The sequence below is a fragment of the Uloborus diversus genome, chromosome 2 (assembly GCF_026930045.1).
Source record: "Uloborus diversus isolate 005 chromosome 2, Udiv.v.3.1, whole genome shotgun sequence".
Lineage (NCBI taxonomy): Eukaryota > Metazoa > Arthropoda > Arachnida > Araneae > Uloboridae > Uloborus > Uloborus diversus.
In genome coordinates this window covers 80,804,898-80,830,618 of record NC_072732.1, presented here as the reverse complement: position 1 = coordinate 80,830,618, position 25,721 = coordinate 80,804,898, and the positions used below count along the sequence as shown (strand labels likewise).

General features: G+C 32.8%; 1 protein-coding gene across 1 annotated transcript in view; it reads left to right on the top strand.

Annotated features, from left to right (window-relative positions):
• The window catches only part of LOC129217130 (steryl-sulfatase-like), a 29,002-nt gene that overhangs the window by 1,794 nt on the left and 1,487 nt on the right, over positions 1-25,721 (top strand). Inside the window, 3 exon segments of the mRNA XM_054851388.1 lie at positions 11,430-11,552; positions 24,091-24,780; positions 24,881-25,150. Of these exon segments, the coding sequence (XP_054707363.1) occupies positions 11,430-11,552; positions 24,091-24,780; positions 24,881-25,150 (1,083 nt within the window).

The window sequence follows — 25,721 nt, the reverse complement described above, 5'->3', positions numbered from 1 at the left end:
AAAATGTTGCCTGTCCAAAATGTCGCCGGCCCAAAATGTCGCCGGGCTAAAATGTCGCCTGTCCAAAATGTCGCCGATCCAAAATGTCGCCTGTCCAAAATGTCGTAGATCCAAAATTCGCTCATTCAGTTGGTAAGAAAAATGCAAATGTACAAAAATGCTGTTTAACACCAAATTTGCAGAATAAATGATTACTGCCTTTAATGAATGTCCCTGTTAAAAATGGGACTGAACTAACTGAGTTTCTTGATAAATTCCAAAAATATTATTCCGTTTTGATTCGCAACTCTCGGCTGTTTTTCAGCAAACAAATAGAATACAAGCATTACGTTATCTTATTCCTTGTGACTCGCTATCTACCAACTATAAAACGTTCTGACAGCGTTCAGTTCTGACGTTCGCTAAATTATTTTAAACTTTTCTTCAAGAATAGTTTGCATTTGTATGTGACCGATTTTTCGGGGCCATTCTACGTCAAAACCTGTAGTAAGAATTCGAACGATACCCGCAAGTACCCATATATGATTTAGGGCTGCGAGGTTTTTTGCGTCAATTCGTTCAAGATGGTGGAGTAACTGAACGTTTTCATCGATATGCGTGACTGTCGTTGCTCAAAAAATGATGAACGGAATCAAATAAAATGTTAGGAAGCAGCAGAAGGACAGATTTTGGGGTCAATAACACCAGAGGGTGGAGCAATCGAATGTTTTTTTCTTTTCTTTTTTATTATCTGTGACTGATATGTCTCAAAAATTATTACAGTAGACCCTCGTTTCCAGCGGGTTTATTTTACGCGGTTGAAGAGTTGACACCTTTATTTTATTTACGCAGATGAGTTTCGGTTTTACGCAGATGCGGCAATGCAAACAGGTAACATTTTCCTCTCTTTCAAACGGAAGCTCCTAAAGATTGCAGATTACACGTAACTAACTGCATTTTGGCGTGCTAATAATCGAACTTGGGTCTTTGGAGACATTTTATGCGATTGGTTCCAGAGCTTTTTCCATCAGAAGTAAAGTGATTAAACTCACACAATTCAGAACTCACTGGAAGAAGAGCTTTTAGGAGTGACAAAGGAGGTCAAAACCAACGAGGATACAGACTCCGGTGACACACAACCAAAAATGCTCACATTGAAAATTTTCGAACCATCCGTAGACAATAGAAATGATCTTTCTGATTTGTTAGTGAGAGAAGATTCTATCATGGAAATGACACAAGTGATCATGGATGCGTTAATGCTCCGCAAAGAATTAGAGGAAAAATTCTTAATGATTACCAAAAGACTATCATAGCCAGCTCTTCTTCATAAACAGAACATGAAATTAGTTTGTTTTCTTTATGCATATTATGCATAAAAATTGATATAAGTACACATTAAACTTATTATACAATTAGTCATCACTAGAATGAAGTATTTTTTTTATCTACGGAACCTAATCCCTATTTTGACACTAATATTAGGTCTCAATTTACGCGGTTTCGATTTATGCAGCATTTCCGTGGAACATAACCCCCGCGTAAAACGAGGGTCTACTGTACAAGGGTTAAGACAAAATTTGGTCTACAGGTATATCTTAAAGGGCGAGTTGCTCATTTATTTTTGGCTTCGGTCATCCCAAAAGGATGGATCACCGAATAATTTTTATCGTTTTATGTGACTGCTATATCTCAAGAAGTAATGCGAGGATTCATACAAAAATGTAGTATACAAGTGAAATTAAACGAAAACAAGCCTTATTTTCGTTCTAAGTTGAGTTTGGTAATCGTTTACGTGAGTCAGTGTAATTAAATAAACAATGAAAAATATACTGAATTTAAATATGAGAGGTTGAGCATGATATCAATAAAATCTAAATTAACTGTGTATTCCTCTCATTTTTGTAGCACTTTAACTAGTGTGAGTGTTAAATAAAAACTGAGTTTGCATTCTTATATAATTTGCATAGTAAAAATTCACTGATTAAAAAAGCAATTTTTTCTGAGATAGAAAAACTTATTTGTTTATCATTATTATTATCAATATTCTTTTCTTTCTGAATTACCAAGCTATATTGAGCTGGAACTATTACTTTTTGAAACTCATTTTAAAAATAAGTCTAGGTCAAAATTGATCTGAATAATCTCATTGATATCAGTTATTTCAGCCTACATTATGAAATTTTTTCTTTTCTATTTGAAATTGGAAAATGTGATTAGCTGACAAGCGCTACTTCGCATGCATGAAAGTATCCTCTTGAAAACCTTCAATAAAATAGCTGTTCTGAAACTGTCCCTTGATGTTCTATCGAATATATAAATTTCATGAAGGTTGAGAATTGAAAATATTTGTCATCGCGTAGAGACGTTTTTCAAAAATCTGAGTGAAAGACACCTGTTTTAGCAGTTACGGGTTTCATTGATTTCAAAAGATTTGACGGTGAACATTTCAACGTAATTTCAGAATTTTACTCATAAGAGATGGGAGTTCTCACGGCAATAATCTGTCATCTCTGTTAAACATTTGTTTTGCTGTCCCAAAATCCCGGTCGCAAAGGACATACAAATGTCCTCTCAGAGGAAGGTCTCGAGCTGTCTTGTTAAAATTCTTCAGTTTCATTTCCAGAAAAAGTTTCAGAACAGTTTTGATCTTACTTTAACCAACGTATATCTCACTGAAAACGTACAGTTTTTTTTTTTTTTTTTTTTACAGTTCTTAGGGTGCTGTTAATAAATCTATGAGAAAATTAAATTTCAGTAAGATACTTTTCTACTTTATTTCCACCCTGGACTGTGATTTCGAATTTTTCCAGTGAAAGGGGAGAGGGAAGATAACGGGCGTATAACCAATGCAAATTTCATAGGATTGCTATAAAAACCACTTCCACTTGTATATAAAAAAAATTCAAAATCAGGGGCCATTCCGCCTGATCCCCTAAATGACTGACCTGTCGCTACCGTAATAATATGCTAGAGTAAAGGAGTTATTTGTTTTTACTTCATTACGCCAAAAAATACAAACCGCCTATTTGCCATATTCAGATTGCGCCTCACTATTCTTTCATTCGCGTTTAGAACAGTTTAGTTTTACTTCCATACCAATTTTTTGTCTGAATCCTTGCGTTACATCTTGATCCTTTACGTTACATCTTGAGTACTATTATTAATCAGATTAAACGAGAAAGAGAATTCGGTTGCAGCAGCCTTTCACATGTTTACGTTTGTAATAGTATACAGAAAAACGTATGTTTTTCTGAAAACTATTAATTTTCTGGAATTAATCTGAAGTTTACGAATTAAGACAGGAGAAAACGTTTGGAATTTTTGAAGGGACTTGCTTTGAAAGGCAATTAATATTCTTTAGCAGCTTTTATGCTGGAAAGCATCGACGTACATTTAAATTTTTCATACAAATTGAACTAGCAAATTTTGGGCCGGCGACATTTTGGATCGCCGACATTTTGGCCCGGCGTATACCTACCCAAAAGCCCACAATACAATTAAAGATTGTCTATAATATTATTTTGGGACATGAATGTCAAAACAATTCCATTTAGCCACTGACCTCCATCTCATTTTCTAGTGTTACCGAAAATGGCTGACTCAGGATCAGATGAAGCAGGGCCGGATTTAGGGGAGGACAGGCGGGGCTACTTCCCCGGGGCCTCCACAACGAAGGGGCCCTCACAATAATATTCTTACAAAATATCCTAACTTTCACTTGTAAGCAAATTTTCCTTCTTTTTCTCCCATTTTTTTCTTTTGTATTTCTACAAAGAATGCTTGCACAAAAATAATATTATTATCAATATAGCAGAAAGCCCTGATTGCAAGTATATAATTATTATACATTTTTTGTTTGATCGAGCATTTCAGTTTCAATATATATATTTTTTTATTTATTTAATTTGTAATTTGTACCTCCGAGTTAAAGAGAAATAAAGTTCGTAAAAAAAAATTCGGAAAATGGTTAACTTTGCAGGTTATCCTTACAACTTCTCACTTCTTGAGCTCAAAAATTAAAAAAATATTTGACGAAATGACTTGAATGGAAATTTTTTTAATCGAAAATATCAGATATATACATATATATCAAAAAATTTGGATATATATCAAAGTATCGGATATTTTCGAAAATATGATGATCTTTACGAACCCTGACTACAGGCTTCCACTCCTTTGTTACCCCGGGCCCCCACACTTCCAAATCCAGCCCTGAGATTAAGGCAGAGGTCTCCAAACGTCAGACCTCTGCGTTCCCCCTTCTGGGGGAACCTTCTTTCTCCTTCCCCCAAGAAGGAGAAAGAAGTTCTACTGTAGAAGGAGAACTTCTTTCTCCTTCTACAGTAGAAAGTAGTAGTCCTTTCTACTACTCGAAAAAGTACGAGCTTTGCGGACCTTCCTGGTGCACTCAAAAAAAAAATCATTCGACACAGTGTAATTTTTTTTTCAAATATATTTTCACGCATTTTTTCTTAAAATTAATTCATTGTTCTGTACATTTTTCAGAGCTCTTGTCTGATTTTCATACCTTACATTATTGTTTTGGGTACTAAAGTAAAATTCTGTTTGAAATTCAATAGAATTGAAAATATTCCAAATTTCTGTAACTACTTTAAAAAAAAAAAAAAAAACAAGTTTCTACAACAAGTTTACTAATAAAAATGAACTTTTGAAGTTAGTGAACAAAATACTGTTAGCCTAGTTTAACTGTGTTGATTTTTCATATGAGTTGTATTTTGATGGCGTATTAGGATTTTAATTATAAACTGGTTCGGGCAAGCCTACCCTGGCAGCGTCGTAATGATGTGATTAAGATCTGAGTAGCCTTCACAATGCTGCTTGCTTAAGTTTGCCTCAATTATATGGAGCCACTGCCCTCTGCTCGCTATCGGTCACTAGTCCCCGGAAGTTACTTCCGAGAGTTCTGAGGGGGTGGGGGGACTGCTGCGCCCTGCATGTATTCCTCATTAATGTGCTTTCTTTTTAAATTAAAATATCATTACTCCTTCAATCTTAATTGTATTTATCATTTTAGTTGGATAGCACTGCGGACCCCCGAGGGGCCCGCGGACCACAGTTTTGGAAACTCTGGGTTAAAGCATGGACACCAAAATTTGGGAGCAAACTTGAGTTTTTTCTAAAAAAAGAGTGATTTCATACCACCCCATAGCAAGATATAAATATTAAATCTAGAGAAAACTTCTACACATGTTTAATCATTCTCAAGTCCCACAGCCAATCCAGGCTTAACATTATGTCCACACTAACATTACATTCAAAACTAGGTTCTCCACCCAGGAGTGGACTGGGTCTCGCAAGAGGACGTCAACCTTGGCCTCCAAAGGGTGCAAAAAAAAAAAAAAAAAATGTTCAGAAAAAAAAGTAAGAAAAAGATAAGAAAAAAGAAGATAAAAAAGGGTACACAGGTCGACGACTTTAAAGAAAAGAAAAAAAAGTCAAAGGGAAATCACACAGGTTTGTGAGCAAAAAAAAAGGAAGTTGCGCAAAAATATTAAAAATAAATTAATTAAAAAAACCTTTTTTAAATAAAAAAAGGTGTTCAGACTTGAGGCCACATCGGCCCACGAGCTGATAGGCCAGTCTGCCAAAGTCCTCACCTGCCTGCAAACCCCAGTCAAAAGTGAAAAATTTTTTAGAGGTTTCAGATGTAACCTTGAAAGAGCCTTCCCCTCACTAGAAGCAAAGTTGTCCTATCTTGTCCACCCCGGAAAAAACCTTCCCAGACAAAATGTCTTTTTGCCCACTTTTTCGGTAAATTGAAAGTTTTTAGTTAAAAGTTTGAAGTTTGAAAATGATAAATATAGTATATAAATATAGTATTGAAAATAAGAAGTAATTTTATATTCTTTGTATTCAAGTAATATTTTAATATAAAAATAGCATACATAAATATGTATGTATAAACAATTGATTGAAAAATATTTTAAAGTGAAAATGAAAAAATTAAGATCTGTTGAAGCTTATGTAAGTGTGTATGTAAATCAAATGAGTGTTAATAAGTTATAATGCACATAACAGCATTTATAAAAACAAACACATCAGCTGTACATTTTAAAATGTTTATCTGTGATGTAGAAGTTTATTGCCCATAATAAATGCATTTATAAAATTAAAAAGTAGAGATAAAAAGTTTTTAAAGGTTGGAGTCTCAAAACATTAAAAATCATGTTTAAAAAAAAGGGGGGGGGGGCTACTAGATATTGATAAAAGAAATGTTGAAATGAAGTGAAATCTGTTCTTGTCATACAAATGTAATGATCAGCAACAGATTCTGAACCCGGCTAGACTGTTCCTAGTCAATTTATTAGTCCCCAATGAAGATTAATGGCCATTTTAAAGCTATCGATCCCCTTGCTCATCATAGTCTCTTCCGGTACACTGTTCAGGGGTGGACTGGCCATGTGGGAAATGTGGAAATTTGCACATAGGCCGTACCTAACTTGGGTCGTTTTCTTTTTTTCCAACATGTTCGTACCATTTTCCTCAATTTTATTTCGAAAAAAAAAATGGCTGGGCGGGCCGTTCTCGTGTTTTTACAGTCAGTGAAAACTGTAATTGGGGGGGGGGGGGGGATGGGATGAGGATTGATGGTTTTCCTCTTCCAGTGGTCTGTCTTTCCTTGCTGAACTATTGCTGTATCATGTTACGAAGGGAGGAAACAATGACTTTATGGGGTGGTCCTACATGACAAAGTTCAGTGAAGCCTTAAGGGTTATGCCCTGCTTAACACAGCAGGTGGCGTCTCTCGCTATCTCTGCTGGGAATTGATGTTTCCTGGAATTCTATAAGGAGCAGTATATTGGGGGTGGAGATGTTTTTTATGGCCATTTAAAGCTGTCTGGGAGAGATTAAATTGATCCCTTTCCTTGATAAGAGAAAGACTCCATCAGAAGAATAGGATGTATACCAGCTGGTAACATGCAAAACGCCTGCTACGAAAGCTTTTCTTTCCTCTCATTCTCTCTTTCCTTTGAGTTTCCCGCCACTTTGTATGTAATCGACAGACCCATGTCTTTTTCAACCAATTAGGTAATCTCTATCCTCGCAACTTCATCCCAGAGAAAAATAACGAGTTATTTCTTATACAGAATTGAATTACATCTGTTTTGAATAAAAAATGACAAGAACTGTTTCACGTTAAGTTTACCATTTTTAATCATCAGTGTTTGCTAAAATTTTGCTGTTTTCAGCACTTGAAATAATATAAACTTGAAATAACGATTACTTCAAATTAATTTGTTTTTGTTTATTAAAGTTCAAATTCACAAAGATACAAACAGTATAAAGCCTTAAAATAGTGGTTCACAACCTTTTTTCGTCCATCACATGCCTCCAGGGGATGACAGGATGGACAAATCGCTCTCAAAAGCATCAAAGGTTGGTATAACTGAAAATCAATATTACGGATAATTTGAAAGCTAAATAATGTAGCAATGTTAGCCAGAAATTCTTCAAGTTTAAAGTTAGGATTTGAAAGAATAGAAAATATTGACAGTTTAAACTTGAAAAAAAATAGATAGAAATAATATGTTAAGGGGGTCAAGTGTACAAATATTTACTATCTACGTCTGTGACACAAGTATCCTGCGAACGGAGCTTTTCTTCTTTAAAATTCATCAAAAGCAAACTAAGATGAAACATTTCCCAGGAAAATTCGGTATCCTTCATGTTGATGTCAGTAAAGGACGTTTTAAATCAAATAAATTCAAAGTGTGTCACTGAATCTCAACAAAGTAGACATTTTCATGAAAAATTAATGTTGTAGACAAGTGTTTTTTTTTCGGGGGGGGGGGGGGGAGGTAATTCTTTCCAATTTCTGATTTTGAATATATGTACGCAATGAAAAAAAAGTTGAATGACGTGATTTTGATCAAGCTACCTTAATAGAGCCAAAGAAAAGAAATATAACGCTGAGGATGGTAAAATTCGTTTTGTGTAACGTTATGTTAATTTCATGTAAAATTCTCATCGTCTGAAACTGAACACCTCGGGTTCCCATGAAAAAATCCATCCAAATGGACTTTATGAGTTATTTTTGACTTTAAAAAAAAGTTTACGGCATTAATTTTTATCTGTGGTACCAAGGTATAATGAATATTCATAACTTATTACATTTGACAAAAAAGATTTTAATTAAATGTTTGGAAGAAAATATTGTGATTAAATAAAAAGGAATTTGAAAGAATTTACGTAATTATCTTTTAAATATTGTGAAATTTTGTTTATCTTTCTTTTAAAGGAATGCACTAAATTTTAGAAGAAAAAGAAAGAACTTTATTTTTTTAAACCATATTTTAAGCCAGTATTGAAAAAAAAAAAAAAAACATTTGATGGAATTTTATTAAAGTTTTTTCCTCTTAACTTATTTCTAATGATTGTTTATAAAGGTTTCTTTCTACGAAAACCTTCCAATTTTTGTGCAAACAATATTTAATGTAAATTTAAAGTAAAGCAAAATTACTCGGTTATTATATTCATAATTTTGAGTTTTTGAAAATATTTAAAAATATATACAATATTTTAATGATTTTCAATCAGTGCAAAAAAATGAATATGGATTGTCAGCTTAAAAAAATCAGAATACACGTTTACTTTTTGAGATGGTTTTGATTTTTCTTTTGATTTTTATTTTTCCTTCTATGAAAATGTTTTAATTTTTGTGCAAACGATGTTTAATGTAAATCTAAGCTAAAGCAAAATTACTTAGTTAATTATATTTATAATCATGATTTTTTGAAAATATCTAAAATATTTAAAATATTTTAATGATTTTTAAATTGATGCAAAAAATGAATATAGGTTGTCAATTTAAAAAAAAATCAGAATACATGTTTACATTTTTGAGCTGAAATGAATTTTGCTTTCTATGACATTAAAAGTAAGAACAAAAGAATGTTCTTGAGATTGTTTTACAAAATTTTGACAGTAAGTTTTAACGAGTTATATTTTAGTATTGCGAACTGCAAAATGTGATGAGAGATCCAACTTTAGAATCGATTTGGGATTTAATTTTTTAACTACTGTACAAACAAATTTTAATTAAAAATTTAAATAATTGATGCATTACTCAAACATATTTTTTTTTTAATGAATCACTTATTATATTCTATTTGCATTAAGCTGGGGTTTGGTTAGAAATAATTTAAATTTGTTCACGAATCTTTCACAAAATGTTTTATAATCAGAACAGAAATCTGCAGCAAAGTATATTATTGAAATCAAATTCTTTTCCCTGCAAAATTTTCAGAATTTTTTTCATTTTAAAATCGGACGTTACGAAATTCTTCAAAATTAACTGGTTTCAACATTTCCTAAACAGTTTTAAAAGAAGCATTGTCAATGTATTGCTTTTGACAGCTTTTAGTTTTAGTTAGTATCTAGAAAAGTATCAATGTGTTCATATCTACTGTAAATACTCGCATTTGGCTATTCATTTTAGTGGGAAATAGGTTATCTAGTTTTACTCACATTTGCAATGTTACAAATTTTAAAGCAAATCTAAAATTTCCGAGCCTAAAATGCTTAGCACGAAAAAAAAATCACACTATCTCTATTCTTTTTTGTTTCATGCACTGCTTGTAATGGAAAAAAAGTTGTACTGAGAAATCTATAGTTTATTTTTTCTTTTAAACTTAAAATGACTGTTTCTTACAAAGTTAGAACAAAACTGTAGAACTATATGATCAAGTATTAAAAATGTCAGAGACTGAAAAATGCAAATGAAGTGCCTTAAATAATTCTAATTGCTCTAGTGTCCTTGAAAATAACTAGATTATTTTTTGAAACTCCTAAGCAAAGTGTGCTTCATTTTATTTCTCATCAAGTGTTAGAATTCTGAATAGTAAAAATTGGTAATATGTTAACTCTCGTTCCCCATTTTTGAAATCTGTGCACAATTTCTTTTAAAGCATTTTTTTTACTATTGATCGGTTTGTATTTAATTTATTGTTGTATTTGTTGGTGGATTTGAGGTGTGACCAAAAACTTATTGTACCAAAACCTGATGTGAGCAAGTAACAGTGCATTATCTTTTCTCCTCCCTCACTGTCGACTGCAGTTATTGATTTGTCGAACAAAGTTTTATTATCGTAATTTGCAAAAGAAACTTAAGAATAAGTTTTGTTCGCCTCTTTTTTTCCTGATAATTTTTCGTTCCATTAACCCCTTATGAGACTTCAAAATGCAGAATTTTACACCTTTTTTTCAAAATTTCCACCGAGGAGAAACCCCTGGAGCCCATTAAATTGGGGATATTCTATACCCCACTTACAAGGGCAACACACATTGAAAAGGAGCAAAAAAGTAAAAGCATGATTTTAAACAAAAACTAAATATGGCCTCTTTTGCCAGTCAGAGAAGAAGTTGTCCATACTTTAAAACGGGGGGGGGGGGGGGGGGGGGTTAAAGACATGTTGTCTTCGAAAAAACTTGTTCTTATCTTTTTTTTTTCATAAAGAAACTTTTTGGGTTCGGAAAAATACAGCCAAAAGTTTTTTGGTAGGACCGGCAAAAATATTTTTCCGCATACAGATTTTAGGGCCAGTCCCCCCCCCCCCTGACACTGTTCTGAGTACCCACAATTCTACTAAAGTAGTAATTTGTATGACATTAACATATCCATAAAAACATGCAGAGTACATAAATATTTTACTATGGGGTGACATCAATAAAACTCGAAAAATATAAAACAGTTAAATGTTTTTAGTCTATAAATCTTCATTTTGTATGCATGTCTCCATTGTCTTGACTTTTCCATTAATTTTTTTTTATTGTAATACATAATAGTGTAATCATGCTCAATATCTTATTCACATTGTTAAATATTATTACTTTTAAACTAATTATGATCTAAGATTAGTTGCACCAATGTGTAATTAATTATTTTTTATTTACTAAATTCTAAAGTTAACAATCATTTTATTTAAATTAAATGATTAATTCGTAATATATAATGTATTAAAATTATATACTAATTTTATTACACCATAACAATAAATTTATGTATGGATAATCAGTTGATTTTTCTTTTCGTCCAATTTTGTCCAGTTTCTTCTGGGGTCCCGGACTTTTTACAAAAAAGTGGACATAATACCAACCCTGACTAGAAGCCATTTTCCCTGAATAGTTAATGAATGGTCCCTTGCTATATGTTTATAGCCCTTTTAGTAAAGCTTCCTTTCATTTAAGTTATGTACATGAATTTAAAAAGGCAAAAGTACAACTCATTTACTCTGACCTTATCATTTCTTGATCTCCCACTTCCTTCCTAAAAATACATCTTGCTTCATGATTACAGGTTTAAACCAAGAGGTAGTTCTTAAGACATTTATATTGAAAGCTACCCGAAACCGCATTCTAATACCGACTATCTATTTTTCCAACATTCTCTGTATGGTTCTAATACAGTAGTGGTTTGTCTTTTATAGGTATGGAGAGCTCTAACAGAAATAAAGTTTTCTTCTTTGTTGCTGCTAGTGGTGGATTACCTGAAAATGAAACAACATTTGCTCGTGCTTTGAAACAAGGAGGTTATGCAACTGCTATTATTGGTAATCAATAACAATAGTTAATCTGCTAATTTTTACACTGCAACGGCGGCCAAATGCTGCTCATGTAGCCACATACTGTACATTCTCTTTACATGCAGCGATGAACTGTAAGGGATCGTTCGTAAATAATCTGTTTTTATCATGAATCACACTGAAAGATTGGAAGCAAAAGTTGCAAACTTGCGAAGAACCCCTCACCATTTGTCGCCAATCCAAAAATTGTTCAAATTTGGCTCATTAAGATCGCTGATAACTTTCTGAATTTTTAAGATATTGAACTGGAATTTTATTATGAGTTGAGTAATCTAGTTGGGTTTTAGATGATAAAAGTTACAAATTGCTATCACAGTGAAAAAATAATTGCTTTAAATGTCCATATCTTATCAAATTTTCAACATTTTATTTTCAAATTTCAATATTATACTTCTCTTGTATGCTGTCAAGTTTTCTGAAAATGTGGTAAGCTTTGATGAAAAACTTAGCGTGTTATGAGTTGAAAACCTTCAAATAAAATTCATAGTTTTGAAAGAAATGCTTATATTTTTGTGAATATCAGTGATACATTCTCGAAAATATGTAAAATAATTGTACATAGTAATCTAACTAGAGTCTGAAATTCAGTTTATTCCCATCTATTTACGATGAATGATGATCAAAAAACGTTTTTGTTTTCCTCAATTTGTTACTGATCCCTGAAAAGCGAGGGAGATTTTTATTGAGAAATGACAGCTGGGGCATACCTTTTATGTGACAAAAGTTACAAAGCAATTGGTCTCTTATTTCTTGAGAAATGCTTTAAAAAGTGAATTTTTGAAAGTGTCCCCATACTTTTGGTCATATAGTGTATATATTATTGAAATTCAGATGCGCATCTACATAATTGAGCCAGAAACTAGGGATACTCTCTTTTAGATTCAGAGTCACTTCCTTTTTTCTGTTAAAGTGATCAAAATTGGCATTTATCAATTCAGACTTTTGGAATGCTTCCATCAGCCTAAAAAGTGTCCAATCCTTCCCACCTTGACATTAGTAGAGGTGTCAAGACTGTTGTATTCTTTTATTCCGTGTCTTACAAATTAGAGCCTTTTTTTAGTTCATGAGACATAACCTTTCTGGAGGAAGATCCTTATTATTATTATTATTTTCTCTTTTTCTTTTAGTTGACTTTTCTGACTAGGATCTCAAAGCAAAGTTTTTTTGATTCAGAGATTAAAGACGGCAATTTCCAAAAGAAATGCCAATATGTTTAAATTAAAAAAAAAAAATGTAAATTGAACAATTAAAAGAAATTTTATTTGCAAAACCTAACTCTTTAGAAAATCACAATAACAAAAACAACTTTTTCTTCATACAAAAATATGAACATTGCTTGTTCTGGATTGCAACGTCTTTATAATTTTTTTTTTTCACTTTGTAAAGAGTTTATTTGCAAAAAAAGGGGGGGGGGGGGGAGAGCAAGGGTGCAAGTGGACTCAAGTAAAATTTTCTGAAGACTGTGTTAAATTTTCAGATACACATACAAAAGTCATTGAAAAAAAAATTTAATTAATTTTTTTTAGCATAATTTTTTAGTTTTAGAATGTCACCCGACTCAAATTTTCAGACACGGCAACCCAAAATTTTCGGAAATTTCGGATCATAAACATGTTTGGGAAGAAGATAGAACTGATTTATTTCTAAAAACCTGGAATCGATTTAAATGGCTTCCTTTTTTTTCTAATTCTTTTCTTAAACCCCTTAAGGCTGTGATTCTCAACCAATAGTCTTACAATATGGCACCGGTCTGCAGAAAAATAGACTGGTTCTCAGACTTTTGCTCATCTAGGTTAAAAAAAATTCTTTATTCATAAACAAAATATACTAATTATAATAACAATATCCTATACAATGTTGTTTACATGAAGTTTTAGTACAATTCTCGTAATTTTCCACAATGTTTCACAAAATTTATTTATTTATGAATAATTGAGCTGTTGAGCACAAAAGTAATTAAAGTCTATTTTTATTATTTGTAAATTCACCATCAGATATTAGTTTTAACCTCATTTTATTTCATGCAGAAATGGTTTACAACCAATAGACAGGAATAGTTAAATGGAACGGTATTAGTTTTTTGTGCAAAAGTTACTACTACACCATTCAATTACTAAAAATTTTGTTTTATTGACACACGGATTTTGCTCCTATCGGCTCAATCACATATTGGGCCATTTCACAAAAAAATTCAATCCTTTGTCTCGCACGCAACAGTTCACATATTTTATTAAAATAATAATTTTAAAGGGTAATGCCAAAATTTTTTGCTTAAGAAATCACATATAAGTTTGCAATTTGTTAAGCAGAAAAAAAATCGTTCATTAATATTTTAAAGTTTTACAGTAGAGTGTTAAAATCCAAGTCTCAAAAGTCCGAGGTTCCGCTTAATTCGAGATGCTTCGTTGATATTTTTAGGGTATACTTTTTACAGATAAAAAAAAAACGTTTTAATCTGAAAATTGAAATATTTCGCGACAACACACAAAATAAGGTAATAGAAATATATTGAAAGGTTTATATCAATAACACTTGCCAAGTGGCATGAAATATTTATTGACTGTTAGAGATGGATTAAGAGAAGCTTTGGAGAAATTAGGAAGTAGATTGACAGGAAAAATAACTTATGTGTGAAATTGAAAGTGTTTTGCCTCCAAGAGCAAACAAACATCTCTTTTGGAACACCCGATTGCAATTAAAAAAGGAAGTGCAAAACTTGATGCTGTATGAATCGTACATACAAAATTTTAATTTTCTATGACTAATGTTTTTGTATTATGTGCGGTATGTACGTATGCTCATTCATAGACACAAATGTCATGACAAAACTCGTCAAAATTTATTCGAGGACGATTAAAGGGCATTTTTTGGTTGCCTGCAAATTTACACACAAGCACGTGCAGACATCAAGAAAAAAACCAATCAAAACTCGTTTAGCACCAATTAAAACATAAATTTGTCTTGAAATTTGAGTGATTTTTTTGAGGAGACAAAATTTCCTTTTTGTAGCGTAAGAAGTAAACTGAATTTTTCGGATAATCCGAGTTTTCAGTGATCCGAAGTGACCCAAGCCCCAATTACCTCGGATTTTCGAGACTCTACTATATTTTGAATGAAATATATGAAGCGTCACGTGCAGGACTGTAATATTCCCATGATAATATCCCTGTTATCCTTTCCTCCATGGTTTATAACCTCGATCCAGGCGTCGAACGAATATAACTCTAATGCTCTTAGTTCGAGGCTATCTAGTTAGTGTTGGTTTCGATTTCGATCTCACAGTTCGATGATGTAGCTTTATGTGTACGTTAGTGTGATTGTGTTGTCCGTAGTAAATAAATAACTATGTGTAAATAACATCTCTCTACTCCTCACTAGTAAAATACACTACAGTAATTGGCGACGAGGATTAAAACATTATGGATGCTCAGCAATTTGCGGAATTATTAAAAGTTCTAACCGCTAGTAATGATAGAATCGTGGAACTCATCTTGAAAAAAGACCAAAACAAAGATGTTCCTGAGCACAACGAAAAAGGTACGATTACATTTTTATCAAATTTCGAATGTTTTAATGCATCCGCAGAGACATTTTTACAGTATAAACACAGATTTGAAAATTATTTGCAAATCAAGAACGTTTTCGAAGATAAACAGTTATGTGTGAAAATATTACTCAATTGCATTGGATCTGAACATTATAATTTATGAAAACAAAGATGTTCCTGAGCACAACGAAAAAGGTACAATTACATTTTTATCAAATTTCGAATGTTTTAATGCATCCGCAGAGACATTTTTACAGTATAAACACAGATTTGAAAATTATTTGCAAATCAAGAACGTTTTCGAAGATAAACAGTTATGTGTAAAAATATTACTCAATTGCATTGGATCTGAACATTATAATTTATTATGCTCGTTAATCGCTCCTCAACTTCCAAACTAATTGTCATATGATGAAATAATAATTGTTCTTGAAAAACATTTGTGTCCTAAACCTAACATTATTATCGAACAGCACAGATTTCTATGCCGTTTCCAAAACGAAAATGAAACTGTATCTGATTATGTAGCGGCACTACGCAAATTTACTTTGACTTGTGAATTTAATTGTGACTGTAAAATTTCAGTTGCTAATTTGTTTTTGCGTGCACAATTTATTAGAGGGTTGAGAAATGATGTAATTCGAGAAAAACTGTTAATGGTTCCAGATTTAACTTTCAATGTAGCTGTAGAACAAGCGTTAGCTTTAGAAGCTTCGAAAATAGACAAATGGGAATTATCGAAACACAATTCAACTGCAAAATCAGAAGAAGTTCACAAAATTTCGAGATCACAAAATCAGTTTAAATCGAATCGCTGAAATAATAAACAGAGAAGTTATTCTGAAAATCGAAATAGATCAAATTCTAGGCGTAGGTTTTCTTCAAATTTAAATTTCCGTGAACTTGGAATACATAATACATGCCTACGATGTGGACGTTCAAATCACCTTTCCCGTGAATGTCGTGCTGATGTTTCAAAATTATTTTGCAAACTTTGTCAAAAAAGAGGGCATGTCTAAAAAGTTTGTTTATCAACACTTTTGAAAAATAAAAAAGCAAATGAAGTTCAATGTGTAGACAATGATGAATATGTTACAGATGTAGCTACAGTAAGCAATTTTTCAAGTAATACCCAAATTGTTGATGTTTTCAAATCTAACCTATCGTGCGATTCAGAAAAATTTTGGGTTAACGTACAGATAGAAGGGAAAATGCAAAAATTTGAAGTCGATTCAGGTGCAGGACTTACACTTTTGACTAAACAAGCTTTCGATTTATTAAATTTAACAAATGAGTTGCAGCCTACAGAGGTGAAATTTCGATCTTACACTCATGGTATTTTTGAACCATTGGGTCTTGTAAAAGTTAGTGTGAAATATAAAAATATCACTAATATAGAAACTTTGTACATAGTTCCAGATATGTTTACACCAGTCTTAGAAAGAACATGGATTCGACATTTGAAGATAAATTTATCCGATATTGATAAAAGTAATAAAATTGAAGAAATTCCTGTTAATGTAATTGATGTTTCAAATGTAGTAAATAGCGTCATAAATCAATTTCCTACAGTGTTTGAACAAAAAATTGGGAAAATTCCAGACTTTACTTGTTTATTAAAGCTTCGAGAAAATTCAAAACCTGTATTTTTAAAAGCCCGCGATGTCCCTTTTGCCTTACGCGAGAAAGTTAACGAGGAACTTAAAAATCTAGAACACGATCACATAATAACGAAAGTGGATTGTAGCGATTGGGGTTCACCACTTGTTGTTATACCCAAGTCCGACGGTGGTGTTCGCTTGTGTGTGGACTATAAAGTGGCCGTAAATCCTCAGTTGAAAGATGCACATTATCCAATACCAGAAATAGAAGAAATATTAAGTAGTCTCAGAAACTCTAAATTTTTTTGTACACTCGATCTCTTCAAAGCTTATTTGCATGTAGTCGTTGACGATGAAAGTAAAGTAATTCAAACAATTTCTACGCATCAAGGAACTTATCAAATCAATCGTTTATCTTTCGGTATCAAGTCAGCTCCAAGTGAATTCCATAGAATTTTGGACCAAATATTGATGGGTCTTCAGGGAATTGCAACATGTTTCGATGATATAATAACCCACGGAGAAACTCTCTCCGAGTGTCGCGATTGGTTGATTGCATGCTTAGAACGTTTACAAAAGTACAATTTACATGTAAATAGCTCAAAATGTCATTTTTTCAAAAATAAGATTTCATATTTAGGATATGTGATTGAGCAAAACAAAATCTCAAAGTGTCCCTTGAAAACTGAAGCAATAATTCACGCACCTCGACCGAAAAATGTGGAAGAATTGAAACGCTTTTTAGGTATGGTTACCTACTATTCCAAATTTTTGCCAAATGCATCATCTATTACTTATCCGCTAAGACATTTACTAAAGAAAAATGTAAAATTTCACTGGTCTGCTAATTGTGAAGCAGCGTTCATCAAATTGAAAAATGAAATATCAAGTGACAGAGTTTTAATGCCGTACCACCCAAATTTGCCTATCACGGTCGCATGCGATGCAAGTCCAACCGGCATAGCTGGAGTTTTATCGCACATAGTAAAAGGTGCCGAGAAGCCAGTGTCATTTGCATCAAGATCTCTAACAGCAGCAGAACAGAACTACAACCAATTGGACAGAGAAGCTTTGGCTATTAAATTTGCAGTTCAAAAATTTTACAATTATATTGTTGGAAGAGAATTTGCATTGATTACTGACAACCGTCCTTTATATAGAATTTTTCATCATGATAGTCATATACCCTTAATGACATCATCCCGCTTACTTCGATATGCAGCATTCCTGAGTGAGTACCAGTACAAAGTCAAACATAAAAGAAGTGAAGAAAACCAGAATGTTGATTACCTTTCTAGGGCACCATTGAAGCTAAAAGATCCAAACGTTCTACAAGAAGACGATATTATTCACTGGCAAACTATAAATCAAATTTCTACTTCTTCAATTACATATGAGGTAATTTCTAAAGAGACAGACAATGACCCAGAACTGTCAGCACTGAAACAAGAACTCTCATCAGGCATCTCTAATGATCCTGAATATTCTTTACAAGACGGCATAATTTTCAAAAGACACAGAGTTTACATTCCAGATAAACTTCGGGCAGATATCCTGAAAGAGCTCCATCACACCCAATTGGGTATTGTCAAGATGAAAAATTTAGCAAGAAGATATTGCTATTGGAAGAAAATTGATCGAGACATCGAGCATCTAGTACGAGAATGCAGAAGTTGCGCAGAAGTGAAGGACAATCCTGGGAAAATATCGAATCATCACTGGGAAGAGCCTTCGTCTAATTTTGAACGAATAAATATCGACTACGCTGGACCTTTCTTAGAATATAATTTTCTAATAGTAATGGATGCAAAATCAAAATGGCCTGAAATCAAGATTCAGAAAAGCACTCCATCTAGTGATTCTACAATACGTTTGTTAAAGGATATTTTTAGTGTTCATGGATTACCTCAAGTACTTGTCTCCGATAACGCAAGTATTTTTAAAAGCAGTGAATTTTCAGAATTTTGCAAGGAGTTTGGAATTAAGCATAGACCAACAGCACCAGGTCATCCCGCAACCAATGGCCTCGCAGAGAGAAACGTAAAAACTCTTAAACAAAAATTAAAAACAATGTCAAATGAAAATATTTCTATACAGGAAAAGGTAAGAGAAATTTTATTCCGCTATCGAGCAACACCTCTACAATCTGGAAAGACTCCATCAAAACTGTATCTTGGAAGCCAAATTCGAATAAAACTAGATCTATTACGTCCACCAAACAAGGAAAACAAATCAAAGTACTTATCACCTCCCATACCAGACCACAGAAACTTAAGCGTGGGAGATCACGTACAATCACGGTCTTATGCCAACAATAAGCTGTCATGGAGATTTGGAAGCGTTAAACAACGACTTGGTAAACTGCACTACCTGATACAAATCGATGAATGCCAGATTATAAAAAGACACGTCAACCAATTGAAAAAGTGCGAAGTTTCCAGAATTCCGAAAGTAACATTTTCTCCAACTCAAGAAGTAATTTATCCAAGGAGTTCCAGCTCAAGTGGAAATCATTTCGACCCCTTGCCATCAGAAATTCGGATCGAGACGAAACCTCCTGATCCAGTTTCTACTGATTCAAACCGTGCCAGAACTTTCCAAAATCTTCCTATTCGAAGATCAGGAAGAATACGTCAACCACCACCATATCTTGCAGACTATGTAATTTAAGCGTGGGAGATTGTAATATTCCCATGATAATATCCCTGTTATCCTTTCCTCCATGGTTTATAACCTCGATCCAGGCGTCGAAAGAATAGAACTCTAATGCTCTTAGTTCGAGGCTATCTAGTTAGTGTTGGTTTCGATTTCGATCTCACAGTTCGATGATGTAGCTTTATGTGTACGTTAGTGTGATTGTGTTGTCCGTAGTAAATAAATAACTATGTGTAAATAACATCTCTCTACTCCTCACTAGTAAAATACACTACAAGGACTAAATGACCATTTCCAATTGAATGACCCTATTATAATAGTTACGCTACTTTCTTTTTAAATATTTTTGTTACGCCTTCTCTAATACCAAGTAAAGTTTTATTTATGTGTTTATTATTATTACTTTATGAAAAAGAAAAAACACACACCATCAGTAATGTTCCCATCAATTTTTCTGAGGGTATACTCCCAGTAATCCATTATGCACAATATGTGTATGCGATCATATACGTAATATGTCATAAAATGAAATTTTTAGAATCTTGAGGGTATTTGTCTAAAAAATATTTGAGAGTATATGGCGTATATGGAATATACCCTATGGGAGCACCACTTCTCAACATTTTTGACAAGTCTTAATGGAACCCCAAGTCAAAAAATCAAAAAAAAAAAAGGAAAATAGAAACTTTATCGGTCTGTAATATTTTTGAAAAGCTTTTGCAGGTGTGCAGGTCAAAAAGGGTTGAAAAATGTTACCTTAAGGCATAAGTTTTTTTTTTTCCTCCAGAAAAACTGGCTTTTTTTGACAGCTGTGCTAAGCGCAAAAGTCGTATCTGCAACCGAGTTCAAAAAGAGAAATTGCCGTTTCAAGTTGTGCAGCTCCATGTATTTGACTCAGATGGAATTTTTTTATAATTTTAAAAAATATATTTCTTATTGGCTTATGACCATAAAACATTGTATTTAGGTGAAATATGTGACAAAGAACCACCTGGTGACCGTAACTCAATTTTGATAAAAAGTGCAGATATGACTTTTGTGCTTAGCACAACAGTTATGGTGTAAGTTATTTTTTGCTATTTCAGTTGTAAGGGGAGGACTGTGACTAGGAAGCGGGAGGTGAGGTAACAGTTACTTTTTAAAAATGGTTTTTAAAAATGATATGAAAACAAAGTGTTTGCTTTGCTGATAACTTTCGCTTGTGTCGGACATGGGCAAAGGCTTTAAGTGGTTAAAAGTAGGATAGACCCATACCCAAGTATGTACGTAAATTCTTTCCTTTTAATAGATTTTTTAAATTGTATCCGCTACCCTGATGTATGATGGTTGAGTTAATCATAGTTTTTAAGTGCAGTGTTTCTGAGCCTTTTCATTTTTGCAACACACTTTTTCGGAAATGTGGTAACTAAAATTCCTATGCAGTGATTAGCAACTTTTGACTGTCGCCATTTATGTCACTTAAACTGATAAAATTTACAGGTGAGCTGTTCCATTCCATACCCAAGAACAGTACGAGTTCAGGCCTGGTATTTCTTCCTCCGAAACTTGTGTAATCTGTATTCTATCACGAGCTATTTTATTTAACTATGGGAAAATTTTTGGAATTTTACAGAGGGCAACAGCCCATTGTAACATGCACTACATATGACTGGCTAAAAAAGTTTGTCTTAAATGAATTAAGAGTTTTTTGCTTTTAATATCTCCTAATAAAGTCACGTTCTTTTGCAGTGATATTTATAGTTTATTAAAGAAAAACTCATAGCAGGGATGAGAGTTTTCCAGCTTTTGCCGGAATTCCGCTTTTTCTGTAAGCTTTTAAAGTCCTTCCTCTTTTTTTTTTGCCTCTCTCAGGCTTCATAGCACTCTTATTTTTCTCAAAAATCGGAAAAGATTCCAATTTTGCTTAATTTTTGGTCCTTGTTTTCTTATTATATCTATTTTTCCCTTTTCAATGTTTATCCTCAGTGATATCTGCCAAAAACGTATGTTTCGGAATCATGCCAACGATGTCAAACACGTGCTGCGCCAAAAGTTGAGCCTCGTTTGAGATTTCAATCTTTTTGCATCCTGCAAATATTTTAATCCTTTTTAATGTTGAATGGTTTTTTACTATATGCTACCTTATATTTTCTTATTTTATTCAACATTTCAATAATATTTTTATTACTTTAATTTATTTTAGAAAAAATGCACAAGTAAATCAAAACGTGGCTTGGTAACTGCTGTCTCGGAATTCATTGAAACTTGGCATGGTTACTTCTTTTTATGTATTTAAGAAAGTGTAAAAAATATTTATGGCGAATCTCAAATGGTTTAGGCTTTACAGCTTGTTAAAATGTTTGGAATTTCATGATTAAACGAGGCAGCTGCAAGTTGTTCTTTTGATCCCAAAATAGTATTAGAAAGTTTTTAAAACGAAATTTTGGATTCCAATGCAAGGAAAAAGGTAACCAATTATTTATATATATATATATATATTTATTTTCAATTCTTACTATGAAAAGTATGTTCTACCACATTAGGAAATTTTAGAATTTTCACTCTTGTGAATTTTTATTTTACAAACAAACCTAATTTTGAAATTTATGTTCTCACTCGTTCAACACTATAAAGTCAAATGTTTTTAATGAAAAAAAATATATTTTTCTCTAAAAAATATGAAAAATTGACACTATTGTGTGATGCAGCCAAGATTAATCTCCGACTCCCTCAACCCTTTGTTCAAGGACTCAGGGGTTAGAAATTGTTGCCTCTTTTTCAAAATGTAAATTTATTTAGGAATAAACACTCTTGCAAGAAATAATGCAAGGCAGCAAATTGTACAAAATTATTACTTACTAGCTGTACCCGACGCGCGTTGCTACACCAACAAAAAAATACATCATTATACCGATTTTCATGACAATCGGTTGAACGGGGCAGAAGTTACTACTCTGCAGTGCCACCTGGTGGCGAGTGGCTTCAATGAGCATATTATGCACCTGCTCCATGGAAAAATACATATATATAGCAATTTTCATAATAATCGGTCCCTTTTGAATTTATAAGATGTCGCCAAGTCGCTGATGGTATACGATGCTACCAAAAAAAAAAACTGCACAGCAAATGCGTTCGGAATGTCAAAAATACGCACAATATTGTAAATATTGAATGTCAAAAATACGCACAATCTATACAAATTCTTCACTCTCGACTCGAAATGGCACATATCGTTCGCTTTTTTTTTTCAAAATTCATGTGACACGTGTCTAAAAGTCCCGATTAGCTTACTATACCAAGGCTTCACTCAATACGCGTCTTATCGCGTCTTATAGAAACACGTATCAAGTGAAGCCGTGACTATACTCAAATTTTGTACTCACGCAGTTTGCAAGATCAATCAATCGCTAAAAATATCAAATAGAAAAAGTTTTAAATCCCCCCGTTGCATGAAAAGCCATAAAACAATAAAGAAAGAATTTATATGTTCAAACTCAAGAAAAATGGCAACAGCTAACTTCTTATCAATGAGATCTTTCACGCGAATTAATTTCTGCAGCCGATAATTTTATTCGTATTTATCCAATGGATTGTGGCTTAAATTGGAATAAAAAAGGAACTATCGATCGGATTTTTTTCGAACTGGTCTATAAACATTCCCAGTACCAAAAATAACAAACGGTGAAAGTTTCAGCCAAATCTGCCAGGTAGTTTTTGAGTTCATGGATGACATACAGACAAACATTCATTTTTATATATATAGAAGATAGGTAATTAAATATATGTATTACCTTTAAAACTGGTAAATAAGCCGTTTTTTGCTGAATTTTTGAATATCATGGCTTTTATGTTCCATTTTGATGCAGTTTTGGATATCATCCCTTTTAGGAAATTTTTCTTGGATTTCCTCCTTTTTGCTCTCTGACCACTCTCATCCCTGTCATAGTTTATGGATAGCTTATTAACTGCTAATGTACTCATGTTAACTGTGTAAACGTTGTGGTCAAAGCATATGGCATGAAGCCCACCAGTTAAATTAGGGCACAAGCCGCCAGTTGAACTAACTGATCAATGAAAGTTTCACTTTTATTTTGTTAACTTGTTTAACCTCTTCAGTCCCAGCCTCGTCTATAAGAGACACTAACAACACTTAGAAAAAGGGTAAATAAACTGTGTCAATGTTGCACAATATTAGTTAATTTTTTTTATATTAGTAGATGACAGAATGGGAAAATGGTATTTTATTGACAGTTTTTTAATTCATAGCTTGTTTATTCAAATGAAAATAGCATTTTATGAACAGAAAAAAAAAAAAAAAAAAAAGGAAATGAAATGTGCCCTTATTTCTAATTGTTTTTAAAGAGGGAAATTGTAAAATATGCTGCTGAATTCTTTTTTTTCCCCCTTGTGAGATTCAGTTTTTACTTATATTTGCCCTTCTTTTAATTTATAACACTATTAGTTTAGTGTCGCTTCTCTGGGACATAAGAATTTTCTCAAAAACGAAAATTAAGATCTTTTTTAAAGGATTTCTTTTTTTCTGCACTTTTCTATGTGTTTAGAACCAATTAATACAAAAAAAAAAAAAAAAAAAAAAATCATACTAAGTTGGTCTTGGGTCTAAGGAGGTTCAAGATTAACATATACCAAATAAAAAAATAATGTTTTTAAATTTTAATCTCTGTACTTCTTCAAATATTATTATATCTATGTTTTATTCTAGGGAAATGGCATTTGGGCAATGACTGTAATTTCAAAGGAGATGCTTGCCACCATCCTATAAAACATGGATTTGACTATTTCTATGGTTTACCTTTGTCAAATTTTAAAGATTTTGGAGATGATGGACAAAGTGTGATTACTTCTTACATTCCAAACTTTTATTCATACATCACTGCCATAATTCTCATCGGAATATCAATGGTTTATTTCACCTATAGCAAGCACAAAATGCTAAGTATTGTTATTTTTGTAATATTAATATTCATTCCAATTATTACAACTGCATTTTGTTTAAACCTCAAAACTATCAATGGCATCTTAATGCAAGATATGGAAGTTATTGAGCAGCCTGTACGGCTTCAAGGATTAACGCAACGTTTTGTCCATAAAGCGAAACTATTTATAGAGCAGCAAGTAACCACCAAGACTCCTTTTTTACTCTATGTGCCTTTTGTACATGTACATACAGCATTATTTTGCTCTTCAGAGTTTAGAGGTAAAAGTAAACATGGACTCTACGGAGATAACGTTGAAGAAATGGATTGGGCAGTTGGAGAAATAGTAAATAAATTAAAAGATAATGGTATTTTAAATAACACATTCATATATTTCTCATCGGATAATGGTGCTCACATTGAAGAAGTTTCTGCAGATGGTGAAAGAGAAGGTGGCTACAATGGAAAGTTAAAAGGTAAACTTTCCAAATCAACAAATCATTAAATATTATAGAATAAATGTGTATTGCATGTAAATTTAAAATTGACATTTACAACTAATATGTTCCATTTTAGGGGGTAAAATGATGGGTGGAATGGAAGGAGGCATTAGAGTTCCAAGCATTATTTCTTGGTCTAAAGGAATTTCTAATGCAGAAATTACAGCAGTAACTTCACAAATGGACCTTTTCCCTACAATTATGGAACTTGCTGACATTCCTTTGCCTCAAAGACTTATGGATGGAAAATCCCTTGTGCCACTACTGAAAGGGAAATCTCATCAGCAGCACAAATATTTGTTTCATTACTGCGGAAAACAAATCCATGCAGCTACATATGTTTCAGGTACAGTAAAACATTTTCTAGTGAACAAAAATATTTTACCATTAACTTTATACCTTTTTAGTCTTAAGTGATTGATTATGCTATACAGGGTGTTCTGTTTTAACATGCAAGACCTTTATTTTTGCAACCGTTAGTCCTAGATGTATACTTTCAATTGCAAAAATGTTCAAAATCAGATGCAGAGTTGGGATATTGAAAGTAAAAATAAAAATGAGTCAAAAAATACAAAATCTAACTTTTTATATGGGCCTTAGGCCCCCTATTCCCCTAACTAATATTTAGAGAAATAATCTCCGTTGAAAAATATTACTGGCACAAAAAACTTGACATTTGCTACTAAAACTCAAGGAGATATTCCAGTTAAAAGTTTTAAGGGACCATACAGAAGATGAGTTTGGAACTTATCTCCCTTTCAGAGGAATGACAGGTCGCCTAAAGTAAGAAAAACGAAACATTTATATTTTTCTTGCTATTCAAAAATAAATGCAAATGTTATGCCGTGATACACAAAAACATACCACTAAACCTCAAACAGTCTGAAAAACTACACTCTATGCTCACATATAATTTT